Raw genomic sequence first — 20,422 nt, 5'->3', positions numbered from 1 at the left:
TGCTAAACAGGTCTGAGCTCTGGAATGAAGTAGGATATTGGTTCTATTTGGCATCATGGCAGGGATCAGAGTAAAACTGTTACACAAGTGTCACAGTTAACTGGATCTGGCAACCAGCTACAGAATGGATTTATGATGTTGGGACCCACAACAAGTTGGCCCAGTGACCAATTTGAGGTCCTGACTCATCAAACCCGACTTTAAGGCTGTGCGCTGTGTGCTTTGCTGTGTTTTGAAGTTGAAGCCATGAATGTGGTTGAAAATTAAAGCAAACAATCAAGCTTTTCAATTTTACTGCACATGCAGTCTCTTCGTAGCACACACAACACTCAACAGTAGGTCTGTTAGCACTGCATAGTAAGCTCAGAAGCGTTCCCCTTTTCTGTAATGTAATCATATCTTAACAGGTTTTTCTAAAAGTTTGTATACTGCATTATTTACTATAATAAATCCATCTCTTTCCTGTCCTTGCTGGCACATTGCTGCATTTCTTGGCTCCCAACCAACATCTGTAAGGCAACCAAATAGTGTGAAACCATTGGATGACATTGCATTATGTCACCTTTTAGTGCTTGCATGAGACAAACATAAGGGAATGCTCTTTAGGTAACTAATGGAGGTTAAAATCTCCACAGAACCTTTAACCATTGCAAAAAGGAAACAAAAACTTTTTAAAGTCAGCATGAACCCGTCTGACCTGTCACACATACTGTATTTGGAGAATGAGCACCTGCCATGTAGTCCTCAGTGCAAACTAAACTGTTTAAAAACTTTATAGGACTCCCCTTATTTAAAAATTGAATGTGAATGTTCCTCAGGGTTGTATCTGTTGTGCAGTAGTACCTTTGTGTTCCTGTCTTTTTCATCTTTTCTCTATGACTTTAACATGAATCTTGTGCAGTATTGTTTGTGGTGTACATATGTTTTATTTATTTATTTATTTATTTTATTCAATAAGGGAGTTAAATATATGCAGTACTGGGGTCTGAGATAAATTTCCCAGAGGGGACAATAATAAACATTGCTTGGTACCTATCATATCGCATCATATCCCATCAAATCATATTGTACTGTATCACATCCATTGGTATCACATCCTATTGTTTTATTTCAGTTAACAAAAAAATTAATCATTGATTGATTGACTATAGCCTACTTTAACAGACCAGTGTTAATCATTAAAATTATAATAGACTATACCCTATTAAAATAGCCAAGTGCTAATTACCATGAGAACAGCACTTTTGAGTAATTAGCCCCTTTACAGTGGTGTCATAAACCTTATAAGATGTCATTGGAATTAAATTGTATTATATAAAATGATATAATGATATTTCACTTGATATCGTATCGAGTCATAATGTATCATATCATGTATCATATAATTTTATAGGTCCCCACAATGAGTGTGGGAAATTGGCTCAATAGCGCCCCTTAAACTTATGAAAAAACACAGCCCCTAGACACTGTTTCACCTACAGGAATGAAATGCGGTATACATATTCAGCTTCTTAATACGCACAAAAAAGTCTGTTATCATCATGGTGAATTCCCAACAGGAAGTCCACCATTTTGAAAAAATGTGTGAAATGTTGCCATTTCCTGTAGTCGTTCTGGGATTAACTTGTCCAGCGGCATTCAACAGAACTATGTGAAATTTGTTTTATGGCTAGAAGAGACATTAATGAACAAAAGTTATGTGGTTTTTGTATAAAACTCAAAGGGCATGGCCATGGTGAGCCCTCAAATTTGCATATTTTTTTATGAAATAGAAAATTGCTTATAACTCAGCTGTGCATAGTCCTAAGTGAATGAAATTATTCATGTATAATGAGGGTGCAAGCTCCATCACACTTATGTGGTAATATTTCTTACAGATCATAGCGCCTCCTAGTGGTGACAGGAAATATCATGTTTTTACTTTCAGAGATATATCTCCTAATGTTTTCATTATTTCCTTATCAAATATGCTGGGTAAACCCTTAAGACACAGGTGTCAAAGTCAAGGCCTGGGGGCCAAATCCGGCCAGTGGAACAGTTAAATTCGGCCCAGAAGATGATCTCATATTTTTGTTATAACTGGCCCATCAGTTTGAGGTCTGCAGATTTCCTCATGTATAAAAATGTGAACTTATCCTAACCTGACATGCCAAATGGATGTGTTTCACACATCCATCTAGCACACATCCATCTGATGTGTTTCACACATCCATCTGGGGAAGCTTCAATAGAAAACGTTTGAGAAAAGGCAGAGGCTTCGGAAAAAACTCGGAGGGTGATTGGGTGAACATTCTGTCTGTCACATCTCTACGGGCCAGTCAGAACAACAAAACACATCACGTAGCCACTATCGAGCTGCACGTGCGCAGCTACGAAGGAATAATGCGAAACATGGCGACTATAGACATGTCAGTACTCAACTTTTGTCGCTTTTGAAAAACAAAAAAACAACTCACTGCTGTTCTTTGTTCTTCTTTTAGCGAAGAAACGTTGTCAAGTTCTGATAAAACTGGTGCTTTAACAGCATCCACACTAAGCTCTTCTGCCATCACTGCACCAGCTCTTGCTGCTGCTTGTTTACGTCACAACTCTGCTGCGCCTGAAAGTACTGCCCCTCATCGCTGATTGGTCCTGTCACTTTCTAACCGGGCCCAAACGGTTCAGACGGGAGCTTTGAAAGATGGATTCGGCAGTGAAAAACAAGGAAACGGGCATATCCATCTGCTTTGCAAGGTTAAACTTATCCTTAAGTCACAAAATCTGAAAAAGTAAGAAGTAAAAATATTTAGATAAGAAGTCAGGAATGTGGGAAAATAAATAAATTTGTGTTTTAATTTCACATTTTCAATTTAGCATCTCATATTTAGGACTCAGACTTAGGATTTTGACTTTTAATTTCCTACTTTGAGCATTTTAACTCATAATTTTGACTTCTCATATAATATTTTGATCTTTAGGATTCATAATTCTAATCTTTAAGTGATATTTTTGTTTACTGGTGAGGTATAAGCAAATGACTTACAAAGTATATACTGGTAATCTGTAAAAAACGGAATGAAATAAGATTAAAATGCTCTGAAAGTCAAGACGTCTCTAAAAAAAATTTACATTGCTTCACCACCAGCTTTAGATGTGGTTGTTTCTTGACTTCTTAGAGGCACTAATAATCTAAAAGGCTCATTAACTACTTTTATCTCAGCTGAATTTAATGGTTTATTTGTAAAACATGGGAAAAGTCCCCATTCTATGCTCTTCAGAAACCCAAAACACCTCAGAAGTTTTGGGAATATGGTGAAAAAAAAACATCTCGCATGAGTGTAATGATTCTGACATCAGAAGCCTGTGGAGTTAAACCAAACACGCTCTCTCTCTCTCTCTCCCGTCATCTGTGCGAGGGAAGGCTGCAGGCAGAGCGCCAGGTGCCTCTCATGTTTGGGAGAGCAAACAGGCCCGTGTCTTTGATGGCAGGAGATCAGAGCGGGGGACACATTCTACGTGGCCACGCTAAGGTCGCCGCAGTGCACACCCTCCTGCCATGTTGTGCTCTGCAGCTAGGAGACCTGCTGTATACATAGAGTAAGGGCAACACAGGCAGCTCAGCTCAGCCCTGATCACACGCCCACTCTGCTTTCCAGCAGGCCTCTGTCCAACCACTGACGTACAGTTGTATTTTTCTGAATAACACAGTTTGACCACTGGCAAAGGGCTGCAGCACTGACTCAGGGTGCAATAGTTCAGCAGCCATTAAAGCAAATTCACACCAGGGTATTCTTTTGGGACTTTTAATATCATCTTTGTCAACAACTATGGTGAAGGAGAAACTGATCTGACTTTTTCCTTTGTCAGATCAAGATTTTCAGATTGAGCGACTAAGAATAATTAATTCAAAGGTGTGCTACTTTGGTTCCACTGCAGGCTTCATGTTCCTATCTGGTATTGTTTTCACTGAGGATGTTCCCAGGCGTCTATTTACCTATTCGGCTAAACGCCCATTTAAATTTCATTTAACCGACTAGTCTAAAGAGGCTAACAATAGCAGCTAGCTCCTCCAGCCTTCGCTCCTCTTTACAGATCAATAGTCAGTTAAAATAATCAGAATAATCAAAATAATCAGTTGAGCAGTTATACGTGAGTTGTAACCCTCGACAGCCTACATACCAGTTTTCCAGCAGCAGCCATTAACTAAAGCTATAGCGGCCTCTAGTGGTGGGAGGTTCATTAAAGTTTAAAGAGCCTTAGACCAGGATTTCAAGCCTGTGTTTTTAAAGAATTGTAGGTAATTTGTTTAACCGACTCTTAAATCTTGTGCCGGCTAATTTGATAAACAAATTTAACCGTGCATCCCTAGTTTTCACTGCCTTTACTCTAACTTAATTACATGCCCAAAACACTTAATATCACTCAACTACCACCCAATCAAACACTGAGGCATGGGTGCCACTGACACAGGGAGTGTATGACATCACTTCCTGCTACTGTGTTGCACTGTGCTGTTTCTCATGTTGACAGAGATAGAGCTGAATTGTTTATTTTCCATCATTTTTTGACATGCAGTTTTACTTTTGTCACATAAAGATCATTTTGTTTGTCATGACGAATGCATATCGATTCAACATATCAGTTATACATGAATATTAGTTGACCCTTCATGCTAACATAGTGCCAGTTAAAGGCAGAATATTTACGTTCCTCTGTTACGCCCGCTCTTCAGTGTGTAAAAATAAAATGCAGGAACAATAACCTGCTAAATGCCAAACATCAGTCTCAATAATCAGCAAGGCTGATAATTTGTCTACCCCTAGTAAGCCCTATGATTATAATTTTTTTTTTAAGTACACTTATGTGGCATAAAAATCATTTAATGTTGCTTTATATTAAAAAAGAATGCAAAACAAACAGTTACAAATCATGTAAACTTGTTTTTAACAGTTTAGTTGAAATGCTCTCTGTGTTTATCGGAAGAAAACTAGCCTTTTCCTGCAAAAACTGTTTAAAAATATGTTTGTTTTTTTTCCCTATCTTGGCTCGTAAACTGAGAAGTAGTTTTTGAGTAATTGGCATTTTAATTAACCACAAGACTTCTCACAATTGCAACCTTGTTTGTAACTGTGATACTGAAAGATAAAGGAAGTAGAGAAGAGATGGTACAAAAGATAAAGAACAAAAAGCATGATCAGACCCTGACTGCTGCATAACTGCGGAAATTAAGTTCACTTCTGGTAAAATTAATTTAAAGGTCAGTTCCTGTAACTTTATTTCTAGGTTAGGTTTGACTCTGTGGTTCAGTCACTGGCTTACTTACGCTGCAAACAATAACCACATGTGCATTTACTGTAGCTTTTATCATTGTGCAAGAGGCTGGAAAGACATGTTACATTAAATATCCTGTAAGACAGAGAAGCACACACACACTTAAAACAAAAAGTATCACCATCTGTTCTGTGCTGATGTTGGTAATTAGATGTGATTAAATGATGCTACTTAAGAGATGATGCATTTTATGGGGTGAAAATTTATGAATAGTAAACACAATAATGTAGTTTTGCATTTCAGCAGCTTGTGTGTCTTTGTGTGAGTGCTTCCTGTGAGCTTGGTTAAAGTTTGTCTGAGTGTGGTGATGGTGTGGGGGGGGGGGCGTAGTCGGTATCTGGTTTCCTGTTTCAGGGGGTCGACTCTATGTAAATGAGCTGCATGCCTCAGATTAGTGGGGACACACTCACATACACATGCTCAGGGAGATAAGTTAAGCGGTGACAGGGCGAGCGCAGGTCCTACTGTAGCTTTCTACCACTCTGCAGACAGCAGCGAGCGAGTCCCACCGGCACACAACAGCTACACCTCCTCATGATGAAGGAGCGCCGCAGCCGGGTGCCACCTTTAGCTATTCCCCCTCCTCATCCTCAGCAGCAGCAGCAGCAGCAGCAGCCGTCGCGGAAACAGGCGCAGCGCTCAGGCTCCACGTGCTCTGTCTGTTCTGACTGTGTGTCTCTGTGTGCCGGCTGCTTGTTGACAGATGAGGCGTACCAGAAGCTGGCCATGGAGACGATGGAGGAGCTGGACTGGTGTCTGGACCAGCTGGAGACCATCCAGACCTACCGCTCCGTCAGCGACATGGCCTCCAACAAGGTAGGAGAGGCTGCATCTTTGTGTTTTTGTTTCAGGGCTTTTAATGCTGTTCCAACCAGTGTGGGGAAAAGAGCACAAGGCAAAAGCTGCCTTTATTGAGGATGGAAATATTCTGTTTCTAGCAAATGTTTACACTGAAATAACTCACTCTCTGAGGGAGCTGTTAAGTCTGAGCAGCTAGGGACTCTGGGTATTAATTTTTCAGCATAGTAAACACATAAATAACCAATTTCTGAGATACTGGGGCTGTAAACATACATGCACTCAGCATGACCTTTGCAAAGTCAAGTATTAATAGAGTGAACATGTACTGTAGTAAGGAGGGAGCATGAGTGCTGTCAGTGTACATTTTTGTGTTTAGACAACATTGTCTGCCTAATCCAGCATTAACTTCTGCTCATTTCTGCTTAATTTATGTTTCTTTGCTTATTCTAAGCAAATTAAGTCTCTACCAGCTGTTCCCTGGGTTGAAAGAACTTTTACTTTTACTGGTTTCTCTTGTTCTTGTGTTTCTTCCACCTGGCTGGTTGTTCATGATGTGCATCAAGGTTTAGTTCCTGTTTCTTCATTTGAGTCTCACCTTTAACCATATTTCTTGTTTTCATCTCCAAAGATATTCATCTTTGTCGGTCCAGTGTCATACACTGAAGACTACAGCAAAGCAGGCATAGTTTTCCAGACATTTCAAAATTTCTGGATGCAATCTCAACAAGTGTCTAAGGCATCTTGAGCGGAGCTTGTTTGTGTCAAGGTTATAATAGTTTTAGATTTTTCATTAGTTTTTATTTTTATTTTGTTTTCACTTTCTGTGCTCGATTTCAGTTTAGTTTTTATTAGTTTTGACTGCTGATTTGTTAGTTTAGTTTAGTTTTTATTTTTAAAAATTGCTTCGTTTTAGTTTAGTTTTTAATAGTTTTAGTGTTAGTTTTATTTTTTTACGGATAGATGTCGGGGCTGAGTGAGCGTCATACATTTTTAAAAACATATTATAACAGGCTACTCTTCACTTTTCATTTTGTTTACTTGATGATGTTTGCATACAACTCCAGACATAAAACTACCACTGTGTGAAGTCTTAACCAATCAGATCAGGTAAATTGACACTCCCCAGACTTGTGTGTAGGTGCCAGTCAGTATGGTTGTGTCAAAGACTAAAACTAAGGATATTTTGTCTCCATTTTTATTTTATTTTAGTTAGTTTTGTAAGCACACTATACAGTTTTAGTTAGTTTTGGGTTTTTTTTGGTAGAGCTTAGTTTTAATTTAGTTTCAGGTAACTAAAATGATTTTTGAATTTTAGTTTTAGTTATTTAGTTAGTTTTGGTTAACTATAACAACCTTGGTTCATGTCATACAGGTCTTTTGTTCTTGGCAGTTTGGTGTCTTTTAAGATTTTCTCTATTCTTCTTGTCAAACATCTCTTCACTGTCATTTACTTCTGTGTCGATGGTCATGTGTGATGTGCATCAAGGTTTAGTTCCTCCTTCTTTACATAAGAACCAGACACTTGACACAGAAAACAGCCAGACAATATTTAATTAGATTTTCTAGATCCATTGATTTATCAAGCTTTTGCTTGGCTCTGACACCTTAAGTTTTTATTTTAGAGTTACGTGTTGCAGCCTAGAGCAAAGATAAATTAACTTCATGTCCGTTGTGTGAATGGGGATTTGTCATAGGCGTTATCTTTCATGTTCCCTTCAGGAAGGAGTAGCAGTGGTTATGACTATAGTCTAGGACAGTGGTTCCCAGCCATTTTTAACATATTGATACCAAAAATCTATACTAGACGGTGTTGCAATTTGCAATTTTGATTTACATATAATAGATAAATCGTATCATGAGTCTACTTCCTGCTAAGATTTTATAGTACTGCCTTTAAAATAACCTAATATTTTCCAAAAATTAAAGTTTTTCCTGTTTTTGAAAATAAAGGTACTCCTACAAAGTTGTAAATGAGGCCTTTCTGCAGATGTTTTTGTAAACCTTTCAAGTACTACTTAATACAAAAAATATTGCAGTATTTTAGATAATTATGTAATTGCACAACCTGACATCAGGATTGCAGATTAATCAAGTAGCTCTAGTTCCTGCCTCTGCTTTGTGTGCCAAAGCACAAAATAAAGTTATCATCATAATTATTGTTTTCATATCCAGCCTATCAGAGAGCTACTTCATCCAATGAAAACAACATGCAGCATTACTGCTGTTTATGCATATACTAAAGCCAAACTATAAGTACAATATACTTTTGCGTGTTGTGCTGGGTGGTGATCCCTCAGATCCTACATCAACTTTAATGTGTTTGACACTTTAGCTGTACTTTTTTCCCATCAGATTTTAAAGATGAGGACTCCATTGCCTGTAATGCTGGTAAACTGCTGACTTCACTCATTTCTTCGGTGGTTGCAAAGCTTCAGTATTTTGTCCTCCAGCAATAGCCAAGAAAAGTGTAGCTTAGCCCATCTAAGGCCAAAAAAGCTGGTGCACTTTGTTAACATTCAGTGCAGTTCCAGTCTGTTTTCTTGAGTGTGATAACAGAAGCTCATGATGTAGCAGAGTCTTTGGGACTTAAACCACATTTTATTTCACAATTAATGGTCTATATTTCATCCCTGTGCTCATTAGACATAATACTGACTTGTAATTGCCAGCTGCTCCCTTCCTGTCAATGGACTGTTAAAAGGGCAATGACAAGAATTAGGGTACTAAAAGTGTTGAACGACACTAAACATTTATAATACAAAGAGAAGTATTTAATCTTTTTATTGGTTTTTAAGATGATTAATTTGTAACAGCATGGAAAAAGTATTAAGAGCTACTGGGCTAAGCATTGGGCGAGGGATGCATGATATTATTGGCCTGATATCCTTAATGGCAGATATTAGCTTAAAAAGACAAAAATCGGTATTGGTGGATATCAAAATTTCTGCCGATATTTATGTCTGATATTTTGGCTGTGAATATCAGTGTTTTCAGAGTTTCAGGCTGGACTAACAGACCTTCATAAGTTGAGATCTTTTTCTTTATTCATCCTCATTCTTTAAACTTTAAAGTGTGTTTAAAGAAAAAAATAAGTTTCTTTCTTTTTTCAACTTAAAAGCTTAAATTGTGTTTAAAGGACTGATTTTTTCGTTATGTAAAACATATTTAAATATCTGTATCAATAACGATATCGGCTAAAATTAATCTGTAAGTTTCGGCATATCAGATATCGGCAAAAATCCAATGTTGTGCAACCCTACATTGGGCTTTAATCATGTCTGTACAAAGAGCAGGATCCAGCCAATTTATCCCAGTGGCCACTCGAAGTATTGAGAAGAACAAATCTTCACAAAAACACATTTTAGCTCAGATTATGATGTGTATGATACACATTCACCTGGCATTACATATATTATATGAAGAAGGATTACTTGTATCAGATGCTTGGCAAATGTTGGCCATGGTAATAATCAGAGTTGTTAACTGTATTATTACTGAGTTTGACAAGGATCCGACACCCTAGATTTACACTATTGTAAACTCAAAACTTACAGGAAGTTACAGATTTCGTCTTTTTCTGACTGTTTCAGTTTTGAATGAGGAGTCCCAGGGAGAGCTGGTTTGCTGAATGAGTAGCAGCTGTGTGAGCCTGAAACAGTTTGTGAAGTGAGCCAAGAGGATAAGCTTGTTATTTCTCATAAAACTGGACAACAGGATGTGAGGGATCCTGCAGTGGGTCAAACACAATAAACCAGAGAGGAAGACGGAGAACATTTATGTGTGTGTGTGAGATCCATGCAGACCCCCTGGCAGAGTGACTCTCTCTTCCTGTCTCCTTCCTGATCCCCTGCTCTCCCTCCAGACGACAATAGGCATCCCATCATGCCCGTGTGGATGGTTAATGGTTGTGTTTATTTATCCTGTTGCTGTCGTCATGCGGAGAGTGATCCACCAGTGACACTGAGTTGGATTTGTTTCAGTTTCAGACACGTGAATGTATGCCGCTCTCATTTCTTCACATGCTAAAGACTAAATGATAGCAGACCCCTCTTCACTTAAGTTCAGTGTAAAACGTTTCCCCTTGATTTATTGTCTCCTCACTTACAATTTCTTTTGTAACAAAGCCAGTTACAAGCTACAATAAAAAAACCCTTTATATTCTTTATTTCATAATGCTGTAAATTCAAGGCTTTAAATCAGCCATTGATTGTGGACCCATTGTAATATAAGCACTTTTGCAATCACAGAAAAACTGCTAGGATAAAGCCAAAAATCATCCCAAGTATTGACTGATTTCAGGAGCCTCCCTAACTTGGGAAACTCTGAAACATCTCAAGTCTGGAAAGGTGAAAGAACAGTGCTTTCCTTTTCCTTCCAGGAATAATACTCTATAGAGCTTACTCATTCTACTACCAAGACAATTTGTCTTTAACATGAGAAAGAGGCAATATCAAAAGTTGAAGGTTTTGACTAATTTAGCTTTCATGGATGCCAAAAAAGCCTGAAAATTCCCCCTTTTTTTTTCAAGGTGAGCAGAAACACAAAAAGCTAATTTTTTTCAACCTCATTTTAACTCAGAATATTTATTGGCTGTTCCCTTGTATATTTTCAATTTGAAGTTTGGGTTAGCTGACATGAGGAGGTGGCAGGAGTTTTTCAGGGAAATTCACAGTGGGCAACTAGTGTACAACTAGTCATCACAGCAGCAGATTCAATTTTTCTTATCATTCTTTTGACAAGTCCTACCTCTTGATAACCTTCCAAAGCAGATGGACTGGCCAGTCTCCATGCCTGTCATCAGGCAGATCCTTCTTGCAAAGCTCCAGTCTGGAACAATTGTTCCCGGTCTGAGAACAGACCTGACCAATCAGCATCATTTGAGGAGAACAAGGCGGTAGCTACGGGTTGGATTTAGTTGTACTGGAAGCTGATAGCAATGGCTGCCACCAGTGTAGTGTTTCGATAGCTATAATAGAGCAGCAGTTTAATTAGAACTGGAGCACATTTCTTTATGAAATAAAGTAAAGAACAGCACTTAAAGCTTTCCATGACGGAAAAGATGTTTTCGCTCTTCCCCTGATCTACTTAGGCATTAGTTTTCGATAGTTACTCGTTGGGTTAAGTTGTCCAGTAAGCTGGTGTATACAATGGCTGCAGCTGGTGTAGTGATTAGCAAAGATGCAGCTATAGTACAGTGGAAGTTTTATCAGAGCTGGGCCACATTTCCCTGTTATAACAAGAGCAAAGAGCCACACAGAAAACTTCTCTTGGCATAGAAGATGTTTTTAGCACTTTTCCAACCTGCCTCACCAGTTTTATTCCCCAACAAGCTCCACATTCATAAAATACTCCAGGGCCTGTCTGTTGAGCTCAGGTTACTACTGGAGCTGTGCATGTCTGCTTCCTCATTTTGTCTTGTTGCTCTGATTGGCCCACAATGAATGTGACGGACAACTTCCGTCCAATCATTTTCCCAGAATTTTTTTTTAAAGTCCTGCCTTTCCCAAACACTTGGTATGGGAGGTTTACCAGTTAAACGTAAAATATATCCAATGCAATGGATATATGAAACTGTCTATCTGGCATGTCAGGTTAACCCATTCTCCAGACAAGGCAGGTCTGTTCCTATGAGGTGCATGACAGTGCAATAACGAATACACCAGAATTTTTCAGAAGAGCATAATTGAAAATGGCTGGAGGGAGAAGTTTTTATGTCTTTTGGGAGAAAACTCTTTCAAACATGAACTTCAGGGCATTCAGGTCTTATATCTCAGGAATTTCCTTCTAAACATGTACCTGACAGTGGGAGTTTGTTTGTGACGGATGCATTCTCCCTCCTGGATATTTCAGACTTGCTTTATTCACACAACAGCTTACCCTGACTTCCTCCAGACTTTTTATAGGGTTCGGAGAAAAACATCTGCATAAGTTTGAGTGAAACAGATTTGATATGCATTCACACAATGTGTGGAAACTTTCTAGGGATGCACAATATTATCTGTATGATATTGGTATCTGCAGATAATAATTAAAAAAGGTAATATTTGTATCAGCAGAGATATTTACAACCAATTTATTGGCCTGTATTGGTTGTATATTATATGCCATAAGTACAAATAAACAGATCTACGTCTGTGTTTTAAGGACTGAAACTTTACGTCTTCAATACATTTGCATATATCTGTATCAATGTTGGTATCAGCTAAAAAGAATTTGTAATTATTGGCATATAAAAAACCCAATATGGTGCACCACTAACCTTTTCAGGAATGAAATGCATGTGAAGGAAGTTTGCAAAAAAATAAACTTTTTTTTAGAAAATGTACATTTTTTAAAGTTTGCCAAAATGTTTCAAGATTTTTAAAGTAGTAGATGTGGTTAATCTAAAGTGAAACAAATCAGGTAGAACACTGTTGTTGTGTGTTATGAAAAACTCTTCCTCTTGCGGAAAAGTGAACATTTCCTCACACATAACTATCAGTGAAAATCTCCTCTAGTATGTGGGAACTGTTTGTGTCTTCATATGTTTTGAGTCTGCATGTGGCTGTGTTCATATTAACAACAGGTTAATACCATAGAAATCTACGCTAACTTACCCGTAGCCTTGTTTTTACAGTACACTGAAACATTACACAACAGCAGCCTCTTTGTCATGTTGGCCATCATGCTCGACCTGCTTATATGAACAAGAACATGCCTACAGCTTCAGTGACCCCGCTGACTACCTGTTGTATTTAGGATGGAAAAACTGTTATTCAAGCCGCTGCAGAGTATGAAACATGAGTGAGAGGGGGGTGAAATGCGAGTAGCTGCTGCTGTACCTCCAAGGTGAAGTGCACAGGGCTGCAGCGGCTGCTGAGGACTCACAGTACGTGCCTGTCCTCGTTGTTATGCACGGCTGACGTCGACGGGTCAAGGCCCGTTGTGAGGTGGAATATTCCTCAGTGTCAAGGATTTGGAGTGCCTCTGGTATTTGAAGCCAGGACTGGAATGATAAGTGGGGCAACTGATTAGTGAATTAAAAGACAAACAGCGATGAAATGAGAGAAGTCATTAAGAGCAGAGAAATGAAGGCTAGTCACTGCTATCGGTTCCTCATATGGGAAGATACATCATACGTCCTTTTCTGTTCAACAGCAGTCCAAAACTTGAACTGAATAAACTCCTTGAAAAACAGAAGGAATGGGCCCTCCCCAGTTGTGATTTATTGATGATATCAGATGCATGTGTGTTGCATCAGCATGATTGATGCTAGCGTCCTGACTAACAGTTACTTCATTTTGGAGTTGAAAAGTGTGTCAAGCTGTCATCAGGCCCTGATGTACAAATTACTTATTCTTGCCACTTTTTAACCCCTTTTCTTCACATTATCCTCAAAAATCCCTCAAGCAAAGTCAGAATATCAGTTCATCCAACCTGTGATACGATTCATTCCAGTTCATAGTAAAATTTAAAAACCATAATAGTTTCAGGTAAAAATAAAATCTAAATCATAAAATATTATTAATGAAATATTACAATAAATTATTTTCATACTTCGAGTTAAACAATCTTTGTAGGCTTGTTTAAATACAAAATAGGCTATCTACAGACAGAAGGTGGAACTTTTCCACTGTTTTTGCGCAGTTTTGTCTGTGTGCAGGAGTGTGCCTGCCATTTCTGATGAATTCATTCCCTCCTAGAAACCTGTCTTACTGGAACTTCAATCAAAAAAATAGGGGAGGAATAACATATTTTGACACCTTAGTTACTGGTATGTGATCATCTCATTATTTCTGTGAAATAATTTCTACTGAAATCAAGGACTCTTCAGAATTCTCCTTTGCCTTTCACCTGTATAGATTCCATCTTCCTGTGGAAAAAAAAAAAAAAAAACTCAATGAAGTTCAAGGAAATCCACTGTGTTCATGAAAACAGGAAGCGTTCTAGTCACCAGAATGATCAGGATGATATTGACAGTGTAAACTCTGAGCTGAAGTCTGAGTGCCAGCTGCACGAGAAGTGAAAGAGTGAGAGAGGTGGGACTACCCCCATGTGGGAGTGTGTATGAGGCAGAGGTCTTCCTCTCTCTCTCTCACAAACGCACTCAGTCGCTGCTCCACATGCAAGGGGTGTGAGGTAAAGCCTAGTCAGACCTCGCAGCCAGAAGTGAGTCACTAGAGCTGTTGCGTTTCCCGGCGTCAGAGAGCCAAGGCTTGGTCCTTTTACTCATGCTGTAGTCAGAGCGAGACAGACACTTTAACGGACAGCAGCCCCACTCTGCTCTGCACTTCACACACAGCAACATGGGAGCCTGCTGCTTTGACAAGAAGGAGAGGAAACTAGGGAAGCTCAATGGTTGGAGAAAGGTGAGAATATCTGCTTGATGACAGTTCAAAACTTTATATCACTTTGTGGACTTTTGAGTTCTCTTTGTTGTGTGGACTTGAGACGCTAAACTTTTGAATTTGAATTTCAAATGTTGTGGCTTCAGGCTTTTCAAAGTCGGGATATTTTCTGTTGATCTCATCATAGAAGGACTTTGTATATTACAGTGCCTCAGACGCTAAATGCTTACTTTGTTTTGTTTCTCTGCAGCTAAACATAAAAGTTAACATCAGTTCTCGGTGTTTGTTACTCTGTGGGCTTTTTTGTCTTGAGCGGACTTTAGGCTCTAAACTTTCGTGAATTGCTTAACACTGTGCAGATTAAGAAATCTGTGGTTTTGGTCTTTTTAGAGTCAAAGTTTCAGGGAAGGACTTTACATGCTCTGATGCTGTTGATATTTAATGTGTAAACTAGGTTTTTAAAAAGCACAAAAAGTTAGTTAACTGTAGTTGTTCATCTCTTGAGTGTTGGTTTTAATGTAAGTCCTTTTTTAAAAGATTATTAAGGAGATGCTAGTGCATGCAATCTGCCTTTCACAACCCTATTATATCCTTTCATATAAAGGTAAATTCAGATGTCTTTAAAGCCTGAAAAAAGGGATTTTCCATTCTTATTTAAGTCTCCTTTTCACCCTCTAACTATAAATCCAAGTTAAATACAGTTTAAAATCATAAAATCAACTTCTTTCTCTGCATATTTGGGTAGTCTTTTTCACTTTTTTAGTGACTGAAAGTTTTTGTGAAAAGTTAAACTTTTCAAAACTTCTTAAAAAGAGGAAGGTGATACATGATGTGCATCTTAGGGACACTATAACTGCTTTTTTTCTCTTTGTGAAACTATAAAAAACTCATTTCTACCATTTTTGGTAATATTGCTCTGGCAGGTGAAGGTTTTAGAAGAGTGGTTGGATGTTACTCTAGTTTTATTTATTTCAGCCAAGGGATACTGGTCAAGGATCCTTTCCAGGGAAGACTACATAAAAATGTGATTTTTTTGTGCTAAAGTTTTTGCAGATTTTTGTGGGTGTCTCATTGAGTTTATCAGTAATTTAATTTAATCGTAACTAATTTAATTTTAAGTTAATTTATTTGTTTGCACATATGTTATACATTTCTCATTTCAATACTTTGGCACATCTTTCACCAAGAAAGAGTAAAAAATATAGGCTAGTGCAGGTGAGGAAGGAAACCTAAGTAGAGCTTATAGGTAAACTTCATGCTATTATAATGCAATCAATACCAATGTGAAAAAGAGACAAGGCATTGAGTTGTATCAGTAACTTTGCAGCATTTTAAAAGTCAGACTTTCTTCTTTCAAAGCAAACAAAGCTCAAGCTGGCAAAGCTGTGCAGCCTGTTGACTGTTCTCCAAATACTTCTGCACTCTCCATGTGAGTCCATTAGGCCCTGAACAGCCAGGAGTGACGGGTGTATGAATCACTTAGCTGAGAAATCACCTGCTTGCTTTGATATCTTCCTCCGTTTTTGAACACCTTTCTTACAGTTGACCTTTTCACTGAAGGCGTCGTACTGCCCAGGTTCAGAGACCTGAATCAACGCTTTCTCACACTGGCACACGTTAGCCTGAGTGAGTGAGTCAGAGGAAGTGAGAGGTTGTCAGGCAGGCAGACTCTCACAGTCGTCTGCAGCTTCAGCCAGCATACGCACGGTTTGGTCATACGTAGGAAGGTGTCCTGATCTTTACAAAGTTATGTCACAGCGAGTCTTACTGTAGCACAGATGTTACCACCCTGCGTCAGTCTTTTGTCAAACTGAGGGGGAGATCAACCACAACCACTATAGGTCTACTGCTGAAGAACAAACATTGCATAAGTTACTATCAGTGACGCAAACTCAAATTGAGAAGATAAGGAGAAATTTAGTTTGACACAAAGGTATTAAGAAAACCACAATTCTCTGGGGGCGCAGTTACAGCAGGCAGGTACTATCTAAGAAATAAAGAAACTTTCCCTTTTTTTATTAATATTTTAAACACATCTACTGCTGCTTGTCTCAGCCACTCTAAGAAAAGAGACTTTTAATCCTGGCTAGAGTTAAATAAAGGCTTTTAAAAATCTACCAGGGGTATTTTTCCCTGTGCTATTCTGAAAGTTTGAGAAAAACCTGTGTAGTCATGTGAGGTTCCTTACATAAACCTTATTGCCAAAATCTGTTTTTGTGGCTTTCATTAATTGAATCAGTTGATCTTGTTCCCTTTCTACCAGGGAACATAATGTTAACCAATCCTCAAAATATATATATTTTTTCAAGCTGTTTATTAGTGTTTTCCTTAGATTATCTAAAATGAATCAGAATTAAAAAGAGAGGCCTTGTATGTCATCAACACACTTTTTTAAAGTTGAATAGTCACCCTTTAAATGAGGTGGCAGAATAGGGAACAGTGATGATGTTAAAGTTGTACTTAACAGAAGTATAAGAGGGTTAAAACAGGCCAATCCATAAGATGTTCATTTCTGACACTAGAGAGCCGAGAGGTCAAAGCTCTGTTAATACTGAGCAGGATGCTCTACAGCAGACTGAGTGTGGTACGCCCACTAGTGGCTGAGAGGCACAACTTCAATCAGGGCACAATAGATCAGCTCTGGCTTGAGACAGAAAGAAAGATGGTTCTACTTATAATTCAGGCCTGGTTTGAAATTTGGAGTCATTTCAAGCATTTCTAAGAGTAGCCACAAAAGAGCAAACTTATCACATTTATTTGCCATAGTGAAAGAGATTAAATAAAAAGATGGCTATGGATAAAAGAAGTATATGAGCATAATACTTTAGGAGTATAATCTCTCCATAAAGGAAAGACGGCATTCTTTCACCTAATCAGAAACACTGACAATAACACACTGACACCACCTGTTGTAAAATGATAGGGTTTCATTCCTAATCAATAGTATTATAAGAACCACAGCCTAAAAAAATAAAAACTAGAGGTCCTCAGTCATTTTAACCCAACATTTTTGCTGAAGGATTATAAGTGAAATGGGGTCTTTAGAAAGCCTATATCCTATTTCATGGGACAGCTAAAGACACTGTTTGAATTGCAGAAGTACAATGGCAATATAGTGTTTGCTAATGTTGACAATATGCAGGACTGCATGCAATTTGTGTGAATTAAAAGTAAGAAATTAAGTAGGGATGCATAGTATTATCAGTGTGATGTTGGGAGAAGACATTAACTTAAAAGGATAATTATCTGTATTCTCAGATATGAACATTTTGCAGGTATTTGCAACAACTATATGTACTGTAAATACAGCCTTATATCAGCTGTAAGTGTTGTCTGTAAGTAAGAGTAAGTTTGTGGGCTGGATCAACAGGCCGTTTGTAAATTGGCTGTAAATATCAGCTTATATTGTCCGTAGATATCAGCTGTATATGTTGGTCGCATGCACAAATAAGTTTGTGGAGTTTCAGGCTTGACTGACAGACCTACAATTTAAATCCACTATAAATATCAACCTTTATTGCCTTTAGATATCAGCCTATACCTGCTTTAAGTTTCGACCAAAATGGGTGTAAATATTGGCTGCTAAAATCAGCCAATATCAACTGATTAAATTTGCTGTATTTACAACTAAGTTGTGTTAGGCAGGATCAACAGACCTACGTCGACTGAAGTCTTTATCATTCCTTAAACTTTAAAACATATTATAAGGACTTAAGATTTAGGTCTGAACTACATTTATATATCAATATTTATCAGCTAAAATGAATATGTAAAATTGGGAGAACAATAACTAAAATTAAGCTATTCAGGAGACTGCAATTCTACTTTTGCTGCCTTTGAATAGACACAGGTGGTGATATAGTTTAACTTTTCCTGTATCGGTAACACTTTCATTGAGAAAAAAGATAGAAAAGACTGTGTTGAACATGAGTGAGCAGTGCCAGCATCAACTGATCTTAACTGTAGTTAACAGCATTTGTGGGCTGCTGCTGGTGCTGTGTGTGCACTGAGGCATTTCCTTCAGTCTCTGAGAAAGCATGGCTTTGCAACACATTGCAGCGAGAGAGAGAGAGACATCCCTCGCCGTTATTTCTGGTTTCTATATATATTATGCAGTGAGCGATTATATAAAGCTCTACCTCCTCTCGCTCTCTCTCTCTCTCCTATTTATTTTTTCTTCCTCTTTTCTTGCATCCCGCCTCCCTGCTTCTGGTTCTTTCCCTCAGTGGGAGGATAATCCTGGGATCCTCTCGGGGAAGCTTTGATCTCCCACTTCTCTTTTCTGCACACAAACACAAACTTATTCAGACAGAGGGGTTCTCTGGGAAATTTAGGCTCCAAGGAAGAACTATGGACTAGCTGTCCTCGAGACAAGAGTCATGACAAAAAGCACAAGAGATTGGCCACTGATACTGATGTAACAGTATATCTGAGTCAGGTGGCCCCGGCCTTGTACGCTGCAGCAGTATCAACACCTGCTCCAAGGACGGCCCATTGATCCTGCCAGCCAGGCAGGCAGACACAGAGATTGATGACTGTGTCGGCGAGTGGTAGCCGTGAGAGAAATTGGCATGTAAGCGGTGGAGAGTGAGGGAGACATAGGGGGGAGGGGAGCTTTTTTTTTTTTTTCCCAGTCTCTGCATCGTTGGATGGGAGCAGAAGCGATGTGTGTGGTGTCCTCGTGACAGCTCAGCAGCTATTCCACATGTCTGTCTGGGAAGGAAAGGGGGAAGCCTCTCCTCGGTTCTCTCCCCTTCTTTCAAAAACAGCCTCTTTTTGCTGCCTGATGCTGTTGCCATAGTGTAGGGGTGTTCTGGTAATTGGCAGGGAGAGAAATCTGTAGGCTGTTGTCACCTATATTGAGAAAGGATGCAATTATCTCCCATCTCTGCTTTCCTTTGTTTTTTTCTCCCCCCTCTCTGACCGCCATCCCCTCTCTCCTGTTGTCTCCTGGTTGTTAAAAATATCCCTTGGCAGACACCGAGACAGCATCTAATATTGGTGGGTTTGGGATACAGATAATGAATAGGCTTATGAGTTCCCCACAATGGCTGTTGCACTCAAGGGTGTCAGGAGAAACCAGAAGACTGGAAATAAGGGAGAGGGAGAGAGAGAGAGGAGTGGATGATTAGAGAGATAATGGTGATAAAAATACAGTCACTGTGCATTCACATTTCTCAAAACGTGCCCCCTCCCTGTCCTCATTGTTTCACTGCAAAGGGGTAGGCAGAGCTGAATGGCTCGATGGCATTCCTCCACAATGGCTGACTTAAAAAAAGCCTTTAGAGGGAATTACAGCAACTGTGAATTAAAGAGGATAGGATTTATATGTAGTGGTTGCACAGCCGTAAACAGGAGAAGAGGAGGTACCGCTGGAGATATTAAATGTCAATCATTCTTCTCCAGAAGCTGGTCCATTCACCAATGCCAGGATGTAATAAGGACCCCCCCTCCTTTTTCTGTCAAATCATGTATTCTGAATTGAGCATGTTGCTGGGGCTGGCAGGAAAAAAGAGACAAGGGGAGGGAACAAAAAAGAGAGAAGAGGGAGACGGAGAGAGATACAGAGAGGCAGGGTAGGAGGGGTGCGCTACAGCAGTGAGAGCAGCCAAGCAAGACAAATCTAGTGGAGGAACCCCCCCTCCAGTCAGATGAACATCGCTGCCTCACTCCCTCCTCCTCCTCCTCCTCCTCCAGAGCTGTTTTTTCCCCTCCTCCCTTCCCTTCACTTCATCTCCATTATTCATCAGTGTGCTGAGAGTTCCCAGCTCACGGCACCAGCTGCTGCTGCTCCTCCGGCCGATTCCATCGAGCCTGCCGCCGTCGCCGGAGCTCATCCTCACGAGCAAGCCTGGCTACGTCTCCCAATCCTTATCACTTGACCATCTATCCATCCTCGAGCATGGAGACTCAGAGCTGGCCCTTTTCTGCCGCTGAGAGGGAGAGTGAGCCGTCATTGAGCTGCTCTCTTAGCCGCTGAGAAG

At 39.3% G+C, this 20,422-nt stretch overlaps 1 protein-coding gene across 4 annotated transcripts in view; it reads left to right on the top strand.

Moving 5' to 3' along the window:
* pde4ba (phosphodiesterase 4B, cAMP-specific a) overlaps positions 1 to 20,422 on the top strand; it is a 290,034-nt gene that overhangs the window by 258,712 nt on the left and 10,900 nt on the right. For all 4 annotated transcript variants that reach the window (XM_041790949.1, XM_041790950.1, XM_041790952.1 and 1 more), the window contains one exon: positions 6,014 to 6,126. In XM_041790949.1, coding sequence (XP_041646883.1) covers positions 6,014 to 6,126 — 113 coding nt within the window. The remainder of the gene's footprint in view (positions 1 to 6,013; positions 6,127 to 20,422) is intronic.

Source organism: Cheilinus undulatus, linkage group 7, assembly GCF_018320785.1.
Source record: "Cheilinus undulatus linkage group 7, ASM1832078v1, whole genome shotgun sequence".
NCBI classification, from domain to species: Eukaryota; Metazoa; Chordata; class Actinopteri; order Labriformes; family Labridae; genus Cheilinus; species Cheilinus undulatus.
The sequence above is the reverse complement of the archived record's forward strand: the minus strand, read 5'-3'. Positions and strand labels throughout refer to the sequence as shown.